The sequence below is a fragment of the Nomascus leucogenys genome, chromosome 25 (assembly GCF_006542625.1).
Source record: "Nomascus leucogenys isolate Asia chromosome 25, Asia_NLE_v1, whole genome shotgun sequence".
In the NCBI taxonomy this organism is placed as follows: Eukaryota; Metazoa; Chordata; class Mammalia; order Primates; family Hylobatidae; genus Nomascus; species Nomascus leucogenys.
Genome location: NC_044405.1, coordinates 15414018 through 15432478, shown reverse-complemented (window position 1 = coordinate 15432478; position 18461 = coordinate 15414018). Strand labels below are relative to the sequence as shown.

The 18461-nt window shown below is 37.9% G+C and overlaps 1 protein-coding gene across 4 annotated transcripts in view; it reads left to right on the top strand.

The window, feature by feature from the left end:
- Positions 1-1047: 1047 nt before the first annotated feature.
- Positions 1048-18461, top strand: part of GRIK1 (glutamate ionotropic receptor kainate type subunit 1) — a 429993-nt gene continuing 412579 nt past the window's right edge. For all 4 annotated transcript variants that reach the window (XM_030806035.1, XM_030806037.1, XM_030806034.1 and 1 more), the window contains exon 1: positions 1048-1710. In XM_030806035.1, coding sequence (XP_030661895.1) covers positions 1593-1710 — 118 coding nt within the window. In that variant the 5' untranslated portion in view covers positions 1048-1592. The remainder of the gene's footprint in view (positions 1711-18461) is intronic.

Here is an 18461-nt window from a genome sequence, read left to right as displayed (position 1 = left end):
GAACTGACCAGCTTTCCACAGTGGAGTTCTAACCTCCCTTGGAGAGTGAACATGCATTTTCCCCACCATAGGGTTTTTAGTGAAAAGTATAGTGTCTGACACCACAAACAAGATACTCAGTAGGTATTTGTTGAATAATGAATGAATGAATTAATTAATTAATACGCAAATGGACTTTAAGATATATTAGATTCCTTTTGCAATTGTTTCCCACTCTAGGCTCATATAACAACTGTGGACATACTTTTCATATGGATTAGGTCAGTTCTTCAAAATCTATTTACCAGTTAAAAAAAAGAGATGTTAATACAGAACTAGCAAACATATATATAGAACATTCCCCACAAAACTCGAAGGAAATTAAGCCAACATAATCAAATGCTAATTTCCCTAGGGAAGTGTCCTTGTCCTTCTATAGAGAAAGAGTCTCCAAACCTACATTGCTAAAATAGCCTATCTTTCAGTGTTCAAACCTGACAGTTAAAAGAAATGAAGAAAAGCAGCGGCGCTGGAGGCTGCTTCTGTCTCAGTGGCAAGTGTAAATGGAAGCAATTTGCAAGAGATTAGCTCGGGTCCAAATAGGAATGAAGCCACTATAATCTCGGAGTACTGAAGCTTTCTCATTCCTCTCCCCCTTCCCCTGTTCTTCATCCTTGTCAGAGTTAAAATAGGAGCCCCGATATTTTCCAAAATATTGGAGGTGATTTTCCATTAAATGATGGGACGAGTCATAGCCGGCTGTCTATAAGACCCCCTAACAGGTGCACAGGGACATTACCAAGAAGGCTTCCTTGCCACTCACAGCGGACAGCAGAGGCTTTTTCTGGTCGGACCAATAGTTTAGATTTGATCTGTCTTGATAATGCAACACTCGATCGACTTCCCAGCAGCAGAGCGCAAAGTTGAGGGAGAGAAAAAGAGCGTGTGTGTGTGTGTGTGTGTGTGTGTGTGTGTGTGTGTGTGTCTGTGTGTGTGTGTGCGCGCGCGCGCGAGTATCTTGATCAGTAGGGTTGGGGCGGGCAGTAAATAAAGGGTGGGGCCAGCGAGGGGAGGAGGAAAGCAAAGATTGAGAGAAGCCAGAACGTGGTTCCCTCCCAGTTAACCTGCTGGAGCTCATCAGGCTTGCTCAGAGCCCCTGCACCAACTCACCCTGTACCCTCTCTCCTTCTTCGTTAGTCTTCTTTCCCCCTTTCCCCTCCTCTGTCTGCACCTACCCCCCCACTTTTGCATCTGACCAAAGGACGAATGAGGGAGACCCTCCTGCAGATCGGGGCAGCAACTTTCCTCAGCTGGTCTCTGGGCTCCGAGAGCCAGAGAGCGCTGATCCTCCGCGGTCTGCGGCCCATGGAAGAGGAGGAGGAGGAGCCGTGATGGGCTAGCGACAGCACTGAGGAGCCCCGAGCGAGCTCAGCCTTGCCAGCCAGCTCCGCGGTCCCACGCGGGTTCCCTCGAGCTCGCTCTGTGGGGAGGGCGCAGCGTGCTTGGAACCGGAGCATCCAGAGAGGATGAGGCGGGGACCCGGCCCAAGTTGGGTGCATCTCTCGGGCGTCCGGCAGCGGCTGTATCTCGGCATGAATTAAGAAGCTAGGAAGATGGAGCACGGCACACTCCTCTCCCAGCCCGGGCTCTGGACCAGGGACACCAGCTGGGCACTCCTCTATTTCCTCTGCTATATCCTCCCTCAGACCGCCCCGCAAGTACTCAGGATCGGTGAGTGAGCCCCAGGCTGCCTGCTCGGGAGACGTGGTCGCTCGCCGCACCAACGCGGGTGGAGCGGGTCCCGGGCCAGGCAGCGCGCGGCGGCGCAGGAGCCGGAGCTGGGGAAGGTGGAGGTCAGTGCGCATGGGAAGCCACACAAAAAAGGGGGAGCCGCGTCACTGCTTTCCTCCTGGAAGGTACCGGGCTTCCCCGGGAGGTACAGTTGGCGGGTTTTTCAATCTGGGCTCCAGGAACGCGGGCTAGAGTGCGGGAATCCAGGTTTGCAGGGACAGGCACCCCTACTCTGGGCAAGGGATCGCGCGCCGCTGCAGCCACTTGAGTTGGGCGCAGAAATGAGCTCTCCCAGCCTCCTGGGTGGGCGTCTGGCAGTCCAGATCCGCAGTCCCGGTGCCTGGCAACCTGGGCTCTGGGCACTGGCAAGTATGCACGAATCTCAAGAATAGAATACAGGGACCACTAGGGATGTGGGAATATCCTAGAGCCTGTTACCCCAGAGCCTCCAAGTTTTTATGCTTAAGTTGGATTCTTCCACATGGAGTCTGCCAACTCTGACGGGTTCCACTAGATTGGGGCAGAGTTCAGATCTGACTTCGAGCTGAAGATTCGAAGAGTGAGAAGGACGGTCAGTTAGCAACATCAGCAGACACTTAAGTTTCCCACTTGCTCCCTAATTTGCCCGCTTGCCTGCCACTGAGCAAGATCCAGTTCCCAGTCCAGGTAGCTTCCTAGGAGATTCAGGGCTCTGATCTCGAATGAGATAAAAAGACACCGGAAGGCTGAATGTGGGCAGCCCAAAGATGACAAAAGGCAAGGACAGTGGAAGGGGCATGGACTCACAGCCATAAGTGTACAGCACCCACCACCAAGGTTTGGTCTGTGGCTGCACAGGGCATTTTCTGAGCTTTGAGGGTTGACACAGCTCTTCGCCTTTCAAACTAAACCCAGTTATTGTTCTCTTAATCTCATTTGCCCTCCTCCTTTCCCAACCCATCGGGCTTCTTAGAGACACAGTCACAGAGGGAGCCACAGGTGAAGTTGTGACATCACATGGGTCTCTTAGCTTCTCCCATCTTCCACTTTCAACGGCAAGAGTGAAGCCCTGATCTCTGAGGACTTCTACCTCCCCCTTTCCAGGAACTAACAGAATATGCCAGGAGCAGTGCCAGGCACTGGCATAGTGACGTTTCCTGTGCAGTTGAAATTGCTCAGTTACTTTACTAGCTCTGACCTACAATTAGCCCCTTTACAAAAATTCAGAACATAGTGGGTTTTATTTTTTAATCACTGAACATGCCCACTAAAAGAAAAATAGAAATGTGCTACTTTGAGCTGCAGATCTCAAATACTAACTTTAACTACACACATGTTTTTTCTAAACTATAGGTAATTTTAATGTGCATTGTATTGGATAGTTTAGAGTCTTTTCTAAAATAGTTTCAAAGTATTTTTTTTTAAAAAACCTACTACTATACATAACTGAAATATCCTTTATCTGAGATAAGTTCTAGGTTTAACATCCTGGGTTTTTGGGAATGCAATAAACTCTACTCACCCTGGTCAAAAAAAAAAAATTCTGAACAATAGAAAGTAAGTAATGAGTGTGTGTGTTATAATTTCCAATACTTATTAACTTAATTGGGGTTTTGCTTGTGTCTTTTACCTTTTGAAAGAGACAAATCTAGGGATGCTAGAAATGGCTGTGCTAGCCAATGTTCCTCATCCCTGTATAACAAATATAAGGTAGCATTTTCCTTTCCTGTATCCCCACATCTAAAGGAACTTAGGAGCAGAAGGGAAAGGGATGCTTTAAGATATATTTGTTCACAGATCTGAGTATTTTTCTAAGCTCCAAACAATCACAATCATCTATGTAAAAGTAGTTTTCAAAGTGAAAACAACCAACATGATTCACTGACCTTACAAATACATGCCACAAGATAATGAGGTTTTCTTTTTTCTAAATGGGAGCCAAAATGCATAAAATAAAATGGCATGGCATGACCTGGTGTTGTTTATGTGCAGTACAAATGTGTTACTTCTTCTGGCCTGGAGTGTTCTGTGGCTGACATGAGCACTGTTGCCCCTTATGCACCTAAGGACCAATGCATGCTTTTAAATGAGCAATTTAGCACTGTGGAAACCAGATTTACCTCAGAGGAAACCTGTTTCTCTACAGTGACTTTCTTGTGTCAGTCAAGTGCAATATTGAATACAAAAAAATTAACAAAAAGTGGTTGGGGACTGAGCCAAAGTTTATGTATGTGTATGAGTGTGTGTAAGGAAAAAGAAAGGAGAGTTGTATTCTTTATTATATCCTGTCCCATCCTTCTTTCCAACAAACCATCACCCATCCAAGCAACCGACCAATCAACTAAACAATCAACCAACCAACAAAAAGATCTCTAGATTATTAACTGGCATGTTTTTTAGTGACTTAAAATATTCAAAGTAAAGTATAGCAAAATCGCTAGGCACTTAGTACTGTGTCCTCATATAGAGAAGGCACTCAGATGCTTGAATGAATTAATTACTGGTCTACTTTTCTTGTCAAAGTGTCTGCTTAAGCTTCAGCTTTGGAGAAAAGGATAAAAGCTAAGATAAAATTCATGCGTACTGAATATTTGAGAGGGTATTGGGTTCACATAGACAGATGATTTGAGCATACACTGTGAATGTCTGTTGGAAAGTTTATAATCTTATGCAACAGTTAAGAGACAGAGAAGGTCGGTAGGATAGTGGTGCCCTTAACATTATTACTGCACTCAAGAAGTTTCCCAGCAGCTTGCATAGAAGAGAAATATAGCTGGTTGCTGGGAATTGCGTGGAGCTGCTGGAGTCATTCCTGCCTCTCTCTATACACCAGTGTATATCAACAACCAGTTAGTTGACATATGCAATTAGTTGGTCTGTGAGCTTCACAATCACAAATAACTTCCTTAATTGGGTGGCTGACTTATAATTAATGGTTAGAACAGGATCTAGGTAACCTTAGTAGATGTGGCCCACCACCATTAATTAAAAAAAAAATTCCAAGTGCATATGCGATTTTAGGACAGATGTGTAATATTTATAATAAGGATTGCAGAAAGATAGTTAGATAATATATTTGTGTGCATCATCTCAACACATACAATTATAGAGGTCATGGTAAAAATAGGATTAAGAATTGAGTAGTGGGCAGCCAGGCTTTCTGAAGCATGTTTTGGTGTCAGAAAGCATAGGTTTGATTCCCACCTCCATAATTTACTAGATACATCGACGAGTGAGTGTGGGTTATTTAGTCTTACCAGGCCATTGCTGTTGCATCTGATAAATTGAATTAAAACTACTGCAAACCTCACAGTTTCATTGGCAAGAGCTCAATATGAAAGGGCTTTGAGTAATATCTGGATACATTTGTTGTATTATTATTATTGTTATGTTGTCTTTACTACCTTTTTTATTATTTACATTTTCTTCCTAAACAGGGACTTAACAGTTGATTGGTGTATCTTTATAAGACCTTTAATATCTTTGAGCCTAAATCTCTTCATCTGTGAACTAGCAGTAATGATATCAGCCTTTCCTGTTTCACAAGGGAAGATGAAATACACTAATTTCTGTAATTTGCCAAAAAACCACCAAATAAATACGGTACTATTATGTAGTTAAGTACATCACATAAATAGAAATATTATGGAGATTTATATGAATAGTGTGGAAATCTATAGTGACAATATCATTGTTCACATGCTTTTATTTCCTTGAGAGAGGTCCAAATTTATTTTATGTCAATCATTACCTTGGCTGTAGCATCATTTTTGGATATTTTAACCCAAAGATCCCCAAAGTTCCAAGTAATGTTTTTAGTTGTTCATATTTTTACATAAGTGTGTACAGACCCATGACTTTATTTTTAGGCACTTAGTTTTTTCATCATTTTAATATTCATTCTTCATTCAGCAAATATTATTTGAGTTCTTACTTCTCTAGCATGAGCCAGACACACTTACAAAATTGCAGGATGTACAACAGTGAATAAAATGGACAGCATCTGCCCCTTGAGGCTTGCATTCTGGCAATTGCAATCTATACTGCTGATGTTTTTCATCAGATTTTCAATGTGGACATTTAAAAATTTTTTTCAAATAGTGTTTTTGAAGAGTTTTTAGTTAATGTTCTGCCACTGATCTATTACATCAACTGCATAGTCAACTTGGAATAGGTTCTGGCTTCCAAATGCATAGAGTGTGGAGAGTGGTGCATGCTGCCAAACCTGGAAGAAACTCAGAAACTCAGAGGAGAGTTGCCTGTGTTTAGGAAGACCTCTTTGGCTGGAGGTAGAGTCACTGAGAGAAGCATCTGTGTCTTCAAAATCATGTTGGTCCTAACATGAACTTGAAAACTCCAATGGGCGCTGGAAAAGTCTAAAGAGAAGGTATCCGATAGTGTGATATAAAAGGGAGTGCCTGACTAATATTAACATGTTTCTGAGAATGAGCAGATCTTTTCCCTTAACAATTTTACCTGTGTCATTCATCTTTTCATTTAATATTGATTTTATGGGCCTAATGTTAACATTACATAGACCTCAACTTCAGCTACTTTTCTTGTAAGGTTTGTGATCTCTGGTTTTCATTGAGATAGTGACTTTGCATAAGTTCAGTTATTACTGGTAGAAACACTAGAAATTGAAACTAGCTATTCTGGTCTCAGGTTTTGAGCTCCTTGCATTAAATTATGCCATATTGTGTATGGACTTACGTATGCCAAGTACACACAGCATAAGTGTGTGTTCAAACAATAAATAACACTTACTTTAAGTAATTTAGTTACCCGGAATAACTAAAAGCAAGAGTTCATTTCTCTTATATTTGATTTCAGCTTAGTATACACCATATTGGTCCTAACATGAACTTGAAAACTCCAATGGGCACTGGAAAAATCTAGAGAGAAAGTATCTGACAGTGTTACGTAAAAGGGAGTGCCTGACTAATGTTAACATGTTTCTGCAAATGAGCAGATCTTTCCCCTTTCACTGTGTGTACTAAGTGGAAATCAAATATAAGAAATCACCTGTTGCTCTTGGTTATCCAGGGTAACTAAATTACTTAAAAGTGAGTGTGATTTGTATGTGAGGCAACTAGCAAAGAGAAAAACTGATATTATCAGTGGACTCTCCAGAATTTCTCTTTTGAAAGGGTTCAAAGAATGCAATCAAGTTGGAGAGGAAGCCTCACTACTTACCCGTGCCTAGCAAACACACTGTTTGTTGTTAGAGTGTGCAATTAACTGGGATGGGTTAAGGGGAAGGATTGATGGAGATGGTGGTGGTGGTAATCTCACAATCCTCTTTTGTTGTTTCACTGACAATTATCCATATAACATAGGAAATATCATTTATATTCTAAAATTTTCCAAAAGCTGTTTAGACTAGAGGAAAGAGTAGTGGAGATCTCAATTCTGTTTTGTTTTTTCACTGATAATTATCCATATGTCATAGGATATATTATTTATGTTCTAAGATTTTCCAAAAGCTATTTAGACTAGAAGAAAGAGTAATGGAGGACTTCAGGGAGAAGGGGATTCATATTTCCAGCTGCCTTTTTCTAATTGACTGAAACCAAGAAGATTATTTGTTACCTTCCGTTTTGTTATCTATAGAAGAGAAAATAATAATAACAAATTTATAGTTTATCATAAGGATGAAATATATCATATGTAAAATGCATGGCATACCTTCGATCTTGAGGAAGATAACTCTGTCCCTCTCTTTCTGTCTGTTAATGAACAGGGTGAGAGTTTTGTGCTCCACAATTACCTGTTTGAACAAGCAAGCGTGGGGAAATGTTCTTACTTGGAGATGCATGAGGCACATTTGTATAGTAAAGGCTTTTTGAAATTCTGCAGCAAAACAAACAGACACTCTGTTTCTTTTGTTTAACCCAGTGTCTTTCACATTTTAATTATTGGAAGACCCTGATTTGAATCGTAGCTATTAATGTCCCACTCAACTCATGCTCCCCAGTGCACACTTGAGGAGACATGGGCCGGTAAAACCACTGCAATTTCAGCACACACATCCAAAGTCACATGGCCATACATTCTGCAGCTGCTTCATTCTAAGCCAGAGTCTGCCATTCCCAATTTCAGAACATTTTCTTAAAGGTTTAAGGATTAAGATTACTGTGACACACGGTTACCTATGTAAAAACCTGCACATACTGCCCATGTACCCGGAACTTAAAATAAAAATACAAATTAATAAAAAAAAACACTTAGTATGGTGCCAGGTATTTTGCATGCTTAATAAATATTTTTTCTTCAAAAAAGTATACTTAGATGTTTAATACTTATTGCCCTCTTTTATTTAGAAAATATTCTTAAAACCACATAATCTATTCTAAAGGTTTACCATTTTATTAGCATAAAATTTGATCTGGGGCCATTTTCCTTTTCTTTTTCTCGTTTTTTTCTTTCCCACTAGACTTGCTTTTTAACATTGTTTTAAATTGAAAATTCATGTTAGACTTATAATATCTTTTCTAGGAATGTAATTTGTGGTAAATTAAAGGTCTATATTTAAAATTTAAGCTATTTTTTGTTTTAAAATGCTTATCTGATTTTTTAAATGACAAATTTTCATGGCAACACAAAAGCATTCAAATTAAAAGGAATGTATTCCAACTAAATCAACTGTGTTAATTTCTTATCTTGATTTACTACTGAGATCAGGTTGTTGTATCAAATTGGAAACTGCCTACTTATTTTACAGCCCTGTCACTATTTTTCCAATTACTTTATTTAAAATAATTAAATTAATTGTTTAAAATAATAAAGTAATTAGAAAAATAATCTTGGGAGGAAAATTTTTAAAAAGGAAAGAAGTAAAAATATTTAATTTATAATCTCAGTTATGAACTACTGAAAACATTAAACTCTTTAGAATAACTTTCCCAGGTTACTTGGACAATATTTTACTTTTTTCTTATTAAAAACTTGGGAATTTTCTAAAGTACATAATGAAATCTAAGGTAAGATTAGTCACAAATTGAAATTAACAAGCAATGATATTGACTAAATAATAAGCAAACTACTGGCCACAAATTAATCTCATAGAAACACCTTCCACAGCTTGAAAAGATTTTCTTTTAGCTTTTAAAAATATTATGTGACACATTCGTCAAGTAGAGCAGTTAAATTTGAAAGATTAGGTCATGTTGTATCTTTTGATTAGTTGCTAGTTTACTAGTATCCTGGCAAAGCAAAAATACAAAATAAAGCAACCATACAACAGCCTTATTATTGAAAATTTGTACTTATTAATGTTTCAAAAGAAGTGTGATAATGCAGATTTTTATATCAGAATTATGCCTGTGTGTTTTCATTTAACAAAAATCCAATGGTTAATTGTTATTATTACCATCAGTTGTCATCAATTTGGAGACTAACAGTTCACTACAACTTACTATTTCCCTTTAAAAATTCAAAAAAGTATTAAAACGTATAATTTTTTACATTAAACGATTCAAAGAGCACAGACAATCTTAAGGCAAAACACCTATTTTATCTAATGATTGATTAAAACTCAACCTATATATGGGTTGGTATACACACACATGTATTTCCTTGCTCTGTCTGCTGAGAGGGCTTAGGAACAATGATACCCCAGTAACCATGAGCACTCCTGGCACCTAGGGCTCCTCAGAAAAAAAAAATATTATTCTGGTACTGGGAAGGGAGATACATAAGATGATTCTGGAGGATCTTATAGTGCCGAAAAGTAAAGAAATGCTCCCATGAGTGCATACTGATATAGATAAATGGTGAAATAAATAAGCAGGGAGAATAAGCAAATCTGCTCAGCAGAAGAGCCAGGGATCCAGGTTAGCATCAGCAGTGGTAGGTTATGCTGCTAGTATTCACGTTTGGTAACAGATGATGCAAATGGTATGTTACCTATCTGGTCTTCCTCCCCAAAGCCTAGAGCCCTACTCTAATAATGAGAAAACATCGGACAAATTCCAACAGAGTAGCATTCTGCAAAATAGCTGACCAATATTGACCAAAACCACCAAAGTCATGAAAAACAAGGAAAATCTGAAAAACTGTCACAACCAAGAGAAGCCTAAGAAGCTTAGTGAGAAAAATGTAATGTGCTATCCTGAATGCAATCCCGGAACAGCAACAACAAAATGACATTAGGTAAAAACCAAGGACTCTGAATAAAGATTGACTTTACTTAATAATAATTTATTAATACTGGTTTATTAATTTTAACGCTGTACCATACTAACGTAATAATATCAGGAGAAAGAAGATGTGGAGTACATGTGAACTTGGTACTGTATTCTCAGTTTTTCTGTAAACCTAAAGCTGTGCTAAGAAATAAAATCTATATTTTAAAAAGATTCAACCCATATCAAGGTTTCTTCTGTTACTGTTTCTACCTACTCTGCAGTACATAAAGATCTGCAACTGTATCAAGGGAAATAAAAAGGAAAAAGTCTTGTTCATTCCATACAATATGCTACATGCAGGGTTTTCTAAGAGTGTCCTTAAAGACAACAATATTGAATGTTGAAAAAATCATTGAAGAAATAAGCTTTATATAACAATTGCTAATCTGATGGTCATACGTCTTCTTTAGAATTCTGCAGTGAGTTTGTAGAAAGTCAGATATTAGCTGTTTCTATCCATTAGCATCTTGGTCTTCAACTATTATACTTTTTGTACTTAAATATAATTTACCGTTGAATATTGATGCAAGCATTGTAACATTCTGTTAGATGCTTTAAGTGCTAATGTCTTTAAATGAAAAGTCACAGGAAACTATTTGCACAGATTACTTTTCTTAGCAAAATTGTCTACATATGCCTTTAAAAATCAATACTTAATTCCCAGAGTGGGGAAAAAAACACTTCATAATGCAGATTGGGGAAAGGATGGTAAAAATTAAGTGTTCTTACTTTCTTTCATTGTGAGGACTCAATTATAACTTTTAAAGGTTTTCTTCTTTCCTAAATTTTAAACTTCTAAAATGTTGGATTACATACTTAAGTAATCCGTAAACAGATGTTGCATTCTGATGAACTGGCTATGTTTATATTGTATGAGATGTTACTGTACTTTGTCTCCTAAAAATGGATTAATCAGATAGAGCCATTCTTCAAATCTAAAGGCAATATTTGCCCTTTGAATTCTGGGTAGTGCTGTTCCTTTTGTTCTTAGGATATATTTGAACCCTAAGGCTGTTTCCATGCATGTCCACTGAGTTGGCAAGAACTTTTATAAATGATTGTGAATCATCTAAATGTTCAACAGGAGGGAATCGTTAAGAAAATAACAGTATAATGTCATCCAGGTTTATTCATGTTGCAGCAAATGACAGGATTTCATTCTGTTTTGTGGCTGAACAGTATTCCATTGTGTATATTTACCACATTTTATTTATCCATTCATCCGCTGATGGACACTTAGGTTGACTCTGTATCTTGGCTACTGTGGATAATGTGGCAATGAACTGAAGTGCAGATATCTCTTCAACATGCTTATGTCAATTCCCGTGGATATATACCTAGAAGTGAGATTGCTGGATCATATGATAATTCTATTTTTTGTTTTTAAAGCAACCTACATACTGTTTTCCATAATGATTGTTCTAATTTACATTCCTGCCAACAGCATGTAAGAGTTGCCTTTTCACCACATCCTCGCCAGCATTTGTTATATTTCTTTTCTTTTTTGATAACAGCCATTCTAACCATTGTAACTGAGGTGAGGTTACTTAAGAAATAAAGCATTCATTAAATATGATCCGTAAGAAGCAATAAGCAAAAAATGCATACAAAATAATATAGACCATAGTGTATGGTTTTACATACTTTGGGTTGGGAATTTATACAGTTCATTCTTGCTTATACATGATAACTTTTAGTTAGTTAATGTGGAAAAGGGAAGTTTATTGGTTTTGTTAAGATGGTAGAATTGTGGGTGAAAGTTTTCTTTCACTTTCATTCCCATTAATGTGTTTTGTCCGGTTGAACAATGATTAGTTAAGGATAATATTCTGTAGATTCTCGATTATTAAAGCAGACATGTGCCTGCAGATTGCTGTAGTGAAAAGTGCACTGGAATGAGAGTACTTCCACTTCTGGTGGTTCTTAGCTTGGCCATGTCACATAACCTCCTAGTAAATCCAACCCTTTGTCGGAGAGTAGTGAGTGGTGAGCACGTAATGGGTGCCTCTGCTGATCTCCATATCTGTAATCCCCTCTGCAGTATCTGCTTTATTTTATTGTCATTGGGATGAACTGATATGCTGCATGAAGATGAGCAGCTGTATTACATTTAACATTTATAGACACAGCATCCAGTGTGTGGAACTTTGTTTGTTTCCCTGTAATTAATGTTAACTGGCACACATCAAAGTGAGGACCTTGATGTGGCCCCAGGGGGAGTTTCCTCGCTTTCTATTTCAAATGTAAATTATTTTGAATCTATTTTCTCCCTTCTCCCTACAGAGATAAAAGACATGAAAGGAGAGGCATTTGCTGTTATTCCTCCAGGACGTCCACTGGGGTGTAGCTTGTTCCACCAGGTCCTGGGTATCAGCCTCTAATGCACTGCATTCACTGCCCAAATCCCTGACTGAGCAGCCCCATGTGGCTCACTCTGCTGCTGCTCATCCTTCAAGACTCAGCGCGTTTTCCATCTGGTCTCTCACTTAGCTGACGCTTACCCAGGGCCTCTTTGGGGTGGAATTTGTGGCTCACACAGCAGCACCCACTCCAAGTGACCTTCAAGTCCTGCTGGTTATCTCAGGCTCTTTCTGTCCAAGTACATCCTGCCTTCATCTCAGCCTTCCTGGTGGCACCTTGAATGGCCAGTTGTACACCATGGTCCTCCACTCCCAGAGACCCGCCTGCCTGTGGGCACGGGTTTTCTCCAAATCTAAGGGATTTTATTGTCCTCCTACCATGACTCCAGGTTTCCCAACTCAAAGGGGAAGAAAGATGGAGCTGAGTTCTTGTATTATCACACGTCTATCTCAGCCCTCAGGTTCAAGCTGTAAATACTGCTGTGGTATTTAAAGCAATGCTTTTTAAAATTAAAGCAGCAACGAAAGAAGCAACAATAACAATAAACTTTTTAAATTTCAGTTTTCGGCTTTGCATCGGAAAGCCTAGGCCATGCATGTCCAACCCTTTGAATGTGAGGACGTTTTTGCTTATCTGTGGTAGCAGATATGAAAATTATGCCCAAACCTTTTTTCTTAGCTCATCAGCTCTCCTAAGTGTTAATGTATTTTATGTATGGCCCAAGATAATTCATCATCTTCCAGTGTGGCCCAGGGAAGCCAGAAGGTTGAACAACTGTGGCCTAGGATTTAGCACTAGTGTCTCTGTCTCTTTCTCTCTCTCTATGTCATATATGTATGTATATATGTATATGTGTGTATATATATGTATATGTGTGTTTGTGTGTATATATATTTTTATTTGTTTGTTTTTGTTTTTTTTGAGACAGAGTCTTGCTCTGTCACCCAGGCTGGAGTGCAGTGGTGCGATCTTGGCTCACTGCAACCTCCACCTCCGGGTTCAAGTGATTCTCCTGCCTCAGCCTCCTCAGTAGCTGGGACTACAGGTGCGCACCACCACCCCTGGCTAATTTTTGTATTTTTAGTAGAGATGGGGTTTCACCGTGTTGGCGAGGGTGGTCTCCATCTCCTGACCTCATGATCCACCTGCCTTGGCCTCCCAAAGTGCTGGGATTACAGGTGTGAGCCACCATGCCCAACCTATATTTTATATATTTATATAAATAATATATAATATAATAAGTGTGTATATGGTTGCATTTATTACAGATTATTTCCATTAGTATATATATTATAAGCATTGCATATACATATTATTAAGCATACTTATTGCATATATTATACACACTACAGCCCAAAATACTGAATATATGACATATACTACATAGTATACATAAATTCATATATAACTATATACAAATACACATGTAGTTGTGTATTATTTATTATAATTATCCTTTAGTTTATATATTACATATATATCATTACATATATCATTACACACATTACAATATATACTGCATATCATATATAATATACATGTATTCATAGATAAATTCATATTTATATAATAAGATTCCAATTTGCATTTTTCTCTGTCTTTTACCTATTCTACCTGGAGACAAATCATACATAAGGTTGTCATTGCATTTTGAATAACTAGGCAAGGCAATGTCTGTGAGTGCTGGTGGTGTGGAGCGGGGAGGCATCAGGCCCACACAGACCATGCCAATTTGTTATGCTTTTAGGATGTTCTGAGGCTACATACAACTGAGTTTGAAATATCTGTTCTGCTTCTCATGAGAATATTCCTCCTGGTCAGATTGAACAACAGGGAACACATGCTATCATCCAGGCTCCAATTAACGTGGAAGGATTGATGATTTGCTACATCTGTGGGACATTTGTGAGAAAATAGACAGTATGATATCACAAATAAAGTTCCTTTGGGAAAAACATAATTTCATAGAAAACACAACAAAATTGTTATAAATAATTGTCCATTATGAGCTTAGCCTAAACAGTATACTCTTCTTGGAATAATAATGATAAATAAATTGTAAAGAGAGAGAAATCAGACCCAGAAATCTATTTGAACAAGCTGTAGAAGGCACATAGACTTAAATATATATGTGTGTATATATATATATATATATATATATATATAATTTCTTATATAATATATATACAAAAAACTATATAAGATACATAAATAAATTAACAATAGTGTTTAAGATGAGGCAGAGGCTTTAAAGATCCAAAAGTCCAACTTTTTCATTTCCTAACTGAGAATACTAAGCTCCCAGAAGCTTAACTGAAATAAATACTCAGTAAGCACGCCACAGTTCTTAACCTTCTCAGTGCTGTTTTCTTGCAACTTTGTTTTTCTCATACAACTAATTTGAAAGGTATTAAAAATCTATATTTGAATGAATGAGAAATAGTAATCAACTAACAAAATTCATAAAAGCTTTAAAATACAAAAAGCACTGGACTAATCAGTGTGGTTTCTTTAAATCAGGGTGCCCGTTGTAGAGAATTTTGAGATGTGTCTTAAATGAGAGAGTGCACATGTGACACAGAGGTGAGGCCAGAGGGATTATTATTGTAAGTACTCAAATCTAGGGAAATTTTAACATCCAGGGAAAGTATCGATAAAGAAATCTTAACAGAAATATGTTAAACTATACATACCTTGCAGGGCTTTTTTTTTTTTTTAGCTTTTTATTATCTAGGCATTTCTGATTAACTTATCCTACAGTTACTCGAGTGAGCAGAAATGTCTTCATCTCTAAAAGGACTCTTAGAAAAAAATAAAGTTAGCATTTACAAACGAGTGGTATACAGCATAACAATTTAGAATAATTAGAGTCTATGGCCATTACAATTTGTATTATCCCAATTTAACTGGAAATATTTAAGTGAGTGTTATACTTTGGTTAGGCTAAGTATATGTGCATACAAGGGAAGAAGAGTAAAGAGTGGTATCTGTCACTCACTTTTTGAGAACGTCATAAAAGAATCAGGAAGGCAGCCCACCATTTGGGACTTTGAGATTCATAGTCTCACTCCTATATCAGGTGCAAAAAGTGAGGTGGAATGTATTATTGATATGCTACTTAAAAAGACAAAATCAGTGAACAATTCCTGGAGAGCATGCTAAGTTTGCTGTACTATTCCTGAAGGCTGACCTGCCTTTTGTTTCATGTGAAGTAATCCTTCAAATCAACTTCAGGGTTTTGCAAAGTAACATTTGACCTTTTCTTCTCCCTTCAGACTATGAAGTTTTAATTTATGTATTCACACCCTCTCTGTCATTTACTATTCATTTATTCATTCTTATATTTATAGCTTGTCTTATTCTAAAAATATTTTAAAGGCTTATAAAAATACATATATTATAATCTGATAAAATACATTAATGAGGATGGAGGTGAAGGTGAAGCAAGATTAAGGCAGGGGCGTTTCCCTGAAAAGATGCCAAAAGTGGACGAGAAAATTGTATCTGCAGCTGAATTGAGAAGGGAAACAACAAACCTCAGAGTTGGGAGGGTCTGGTTGCTTAAACAAATTATAGGTTTTTCAGGTTAAAAACCATGCAAGAAATTTATCCTGTGATCTTGATAAGGGGAAACAATGTGATGTTATAGATAGCATACCTACAATCAAATCAGTAGTGTGTTTCATACATTTGTTTCTTATGAAGTGCTCAATACAACTCTATGACAAGGCATCACATAGTAATAAGAACACTTCTACAAAAGATCTTGGTATGGAACTGTCAAATAGCTTGGTTTGATCTAGACTTCAATTTATAGTGTCTAGGGAAATGGATGGCTTGCACGTCACCTCATCATCATTCGTAATGATTGCTCCTTGAGTCTGAGCTTTTTCTGAAGGAGAGCAGCAGAAAGTTAGAGGGAAGGGGGGCTGTGATTAAATGTGCATTTCTGCTTACAGCCAGATCAATAAACATTAGAAGGTAAGAATGAGGTCCTTCTATGAAATTAAGAAACCCAGATAAGGTACCTTGTTAAATAGAAGACCACCTCACCTCTAAGAGGATGAGACACCTGGAAGCAGAGCCAATGTTTTACTCAGAAAATTCCTGCAAATAGTTTTAAATAATGACGAGTCACTAAAAGGTGAAATAAACAAAAAAGGTCGGGGGAGAATAAAATTTTTTGAGACATTAAGATTAAATACCATGTCTTTCAGGTAATTGCTAAGATAGGTAGGTTGGGAATTGCACATTGACTCACATTGCTCATATAGGAGCATCTGTAAACCAATAGCGTGTTCAGTATAGTCTACCCACCATGGTGATTGGGTCTCAGAGCAGTTGTTCTTAGCCTTTCTTACAGTAATCATAGAATAAAGCTCATCATGTCATGAGCTCAATGCTTCATAACTACATATATATCTGTTCTTCACTTCCTCACAACCCCTCTTCCATCTAACCTTCTTTTTCTTTTCTTTTCTTTTCTTTTTTTTTTTTTTTTTTGAGACAGTCTCGCTGTGTTGCCCAGGCTGGAGTGCAGTGGCATGATCTCGGTTCACTGCAACATCCACCTCCGGGGTTCAAGGAATCCTCTGCCTCAGTCTCCCGAGTAGCTGGGATTACAGGCGCCCGCCACCACGCCTGGCTAATTTTTGTATTTTTAGTAGAGATGGGGTTTCACCACATTGACCAGGCTGGTCTTGAACTCCTGACTTCGTGGTCCACTCATCTCGGCCTCCCAAAGTGCTGGGATTATAGGCGTGAGCCACCGCGCCCGGCCTTAACTTTCTTTCATATATGTATATATATCTCCCCACTGTTCAGATAATAATTTCCAATTTTTTGTACTCTTGTTTTCCTAAGATTTTGTATTTGGTACTTGGTTAACGATGTTTTTGTTGTTTTGTTTGTTATTAGAGTCTACTTTGCATATCTTGGTCTGGTCAGTAATAAAGCTTAAATCTTTTCTATCCCCTCTGAATCTTTCAGATACTCCTCTGTAATCCTAATCATCTCCTCTTAGAAAAGCCTGTTTTATCTAACAGGACTGTTGATTATATAAGGCTGAAGGGAAATAACTAAATGTTGTTGGTCAGTCTGTGTTCTGAACATCAAATTTGCTCGCCTTTCTTTAGACTCCATATTTTAGAGTACTACCATGGGCTTAAGATGTAAGAACCAGCAAACAAAACCTGAAACGTTGGCGTGTTTGGTTTACGGTTTTGATCTTTGAGATTTCTGAAAAGACGACTTTAACTTTTGTTCAATTTCTTGCCTTTTTTTCTGAGAGAAAGGAAACACTCATTGTAACTCCATGGTATATTTCATTTCCCAACTCACACTTCTCTATTTTGAGTTCAAATTAAAGACTCCTGTCACATCTGTAAAACGCCAAGCTGAGCTACAAATTGAGTTAATGATAGCTTCCTTCTATTTCATGTTTATTATTACAATGTTTTACTAGCTTTCTCTAGTTTTCTCTCTTTCAAACATTAATATGAATGTGGTACATTAGATATTATGCAGAAGTACAAATTCTCCTTTATTGCTGCCTGAGAAAAGCTTGCAACTGACATTTCGACTGAAAAGTAATATGCAGAAGAGAAAAAAGAACTTCTCTAGGGCCTTTTGAAGGAGGACAGTATCACCCTACAAGTCAATATGTGACCATCCAAATTAGCATTATATTTCATAAATCTATCTACAGCATAATTCATACTCAGTCAAAAGGAAACACAGCAAAATTCCCTGTGGAAAGACTCATTTTTGCATAGCACATACACATATACATAAACACACACACGACATAGAATTGTGTAAATTAGTACACAAGTCCTTTCAGGTCAAATAAAAAGAAAGAAAAAGGGTGATTGCTTTCTAGCTAGTGTAGACTTGAGAAAACCATTTTATGTTCTGCAGTCTGGTCTTATGCACCACTCATATCTGAGATTCTTCCTGAGGAAATAAAACAGATTCTGCAGTTCTCTCTGCATCTTATCCCAAAAGTCTGCTCAAAAAGGTGCCTTATTTAGAAGCATACAAATGCATGACCCAATAAAGAAAATGAAGTGTAAAAGGGCCGAGGAATATAACAGCACAAGTTATAAGTTTGAACTTTAGTCATTTTTAAGCGAAGTAACTGTTTTCACTTATTTTTAAATG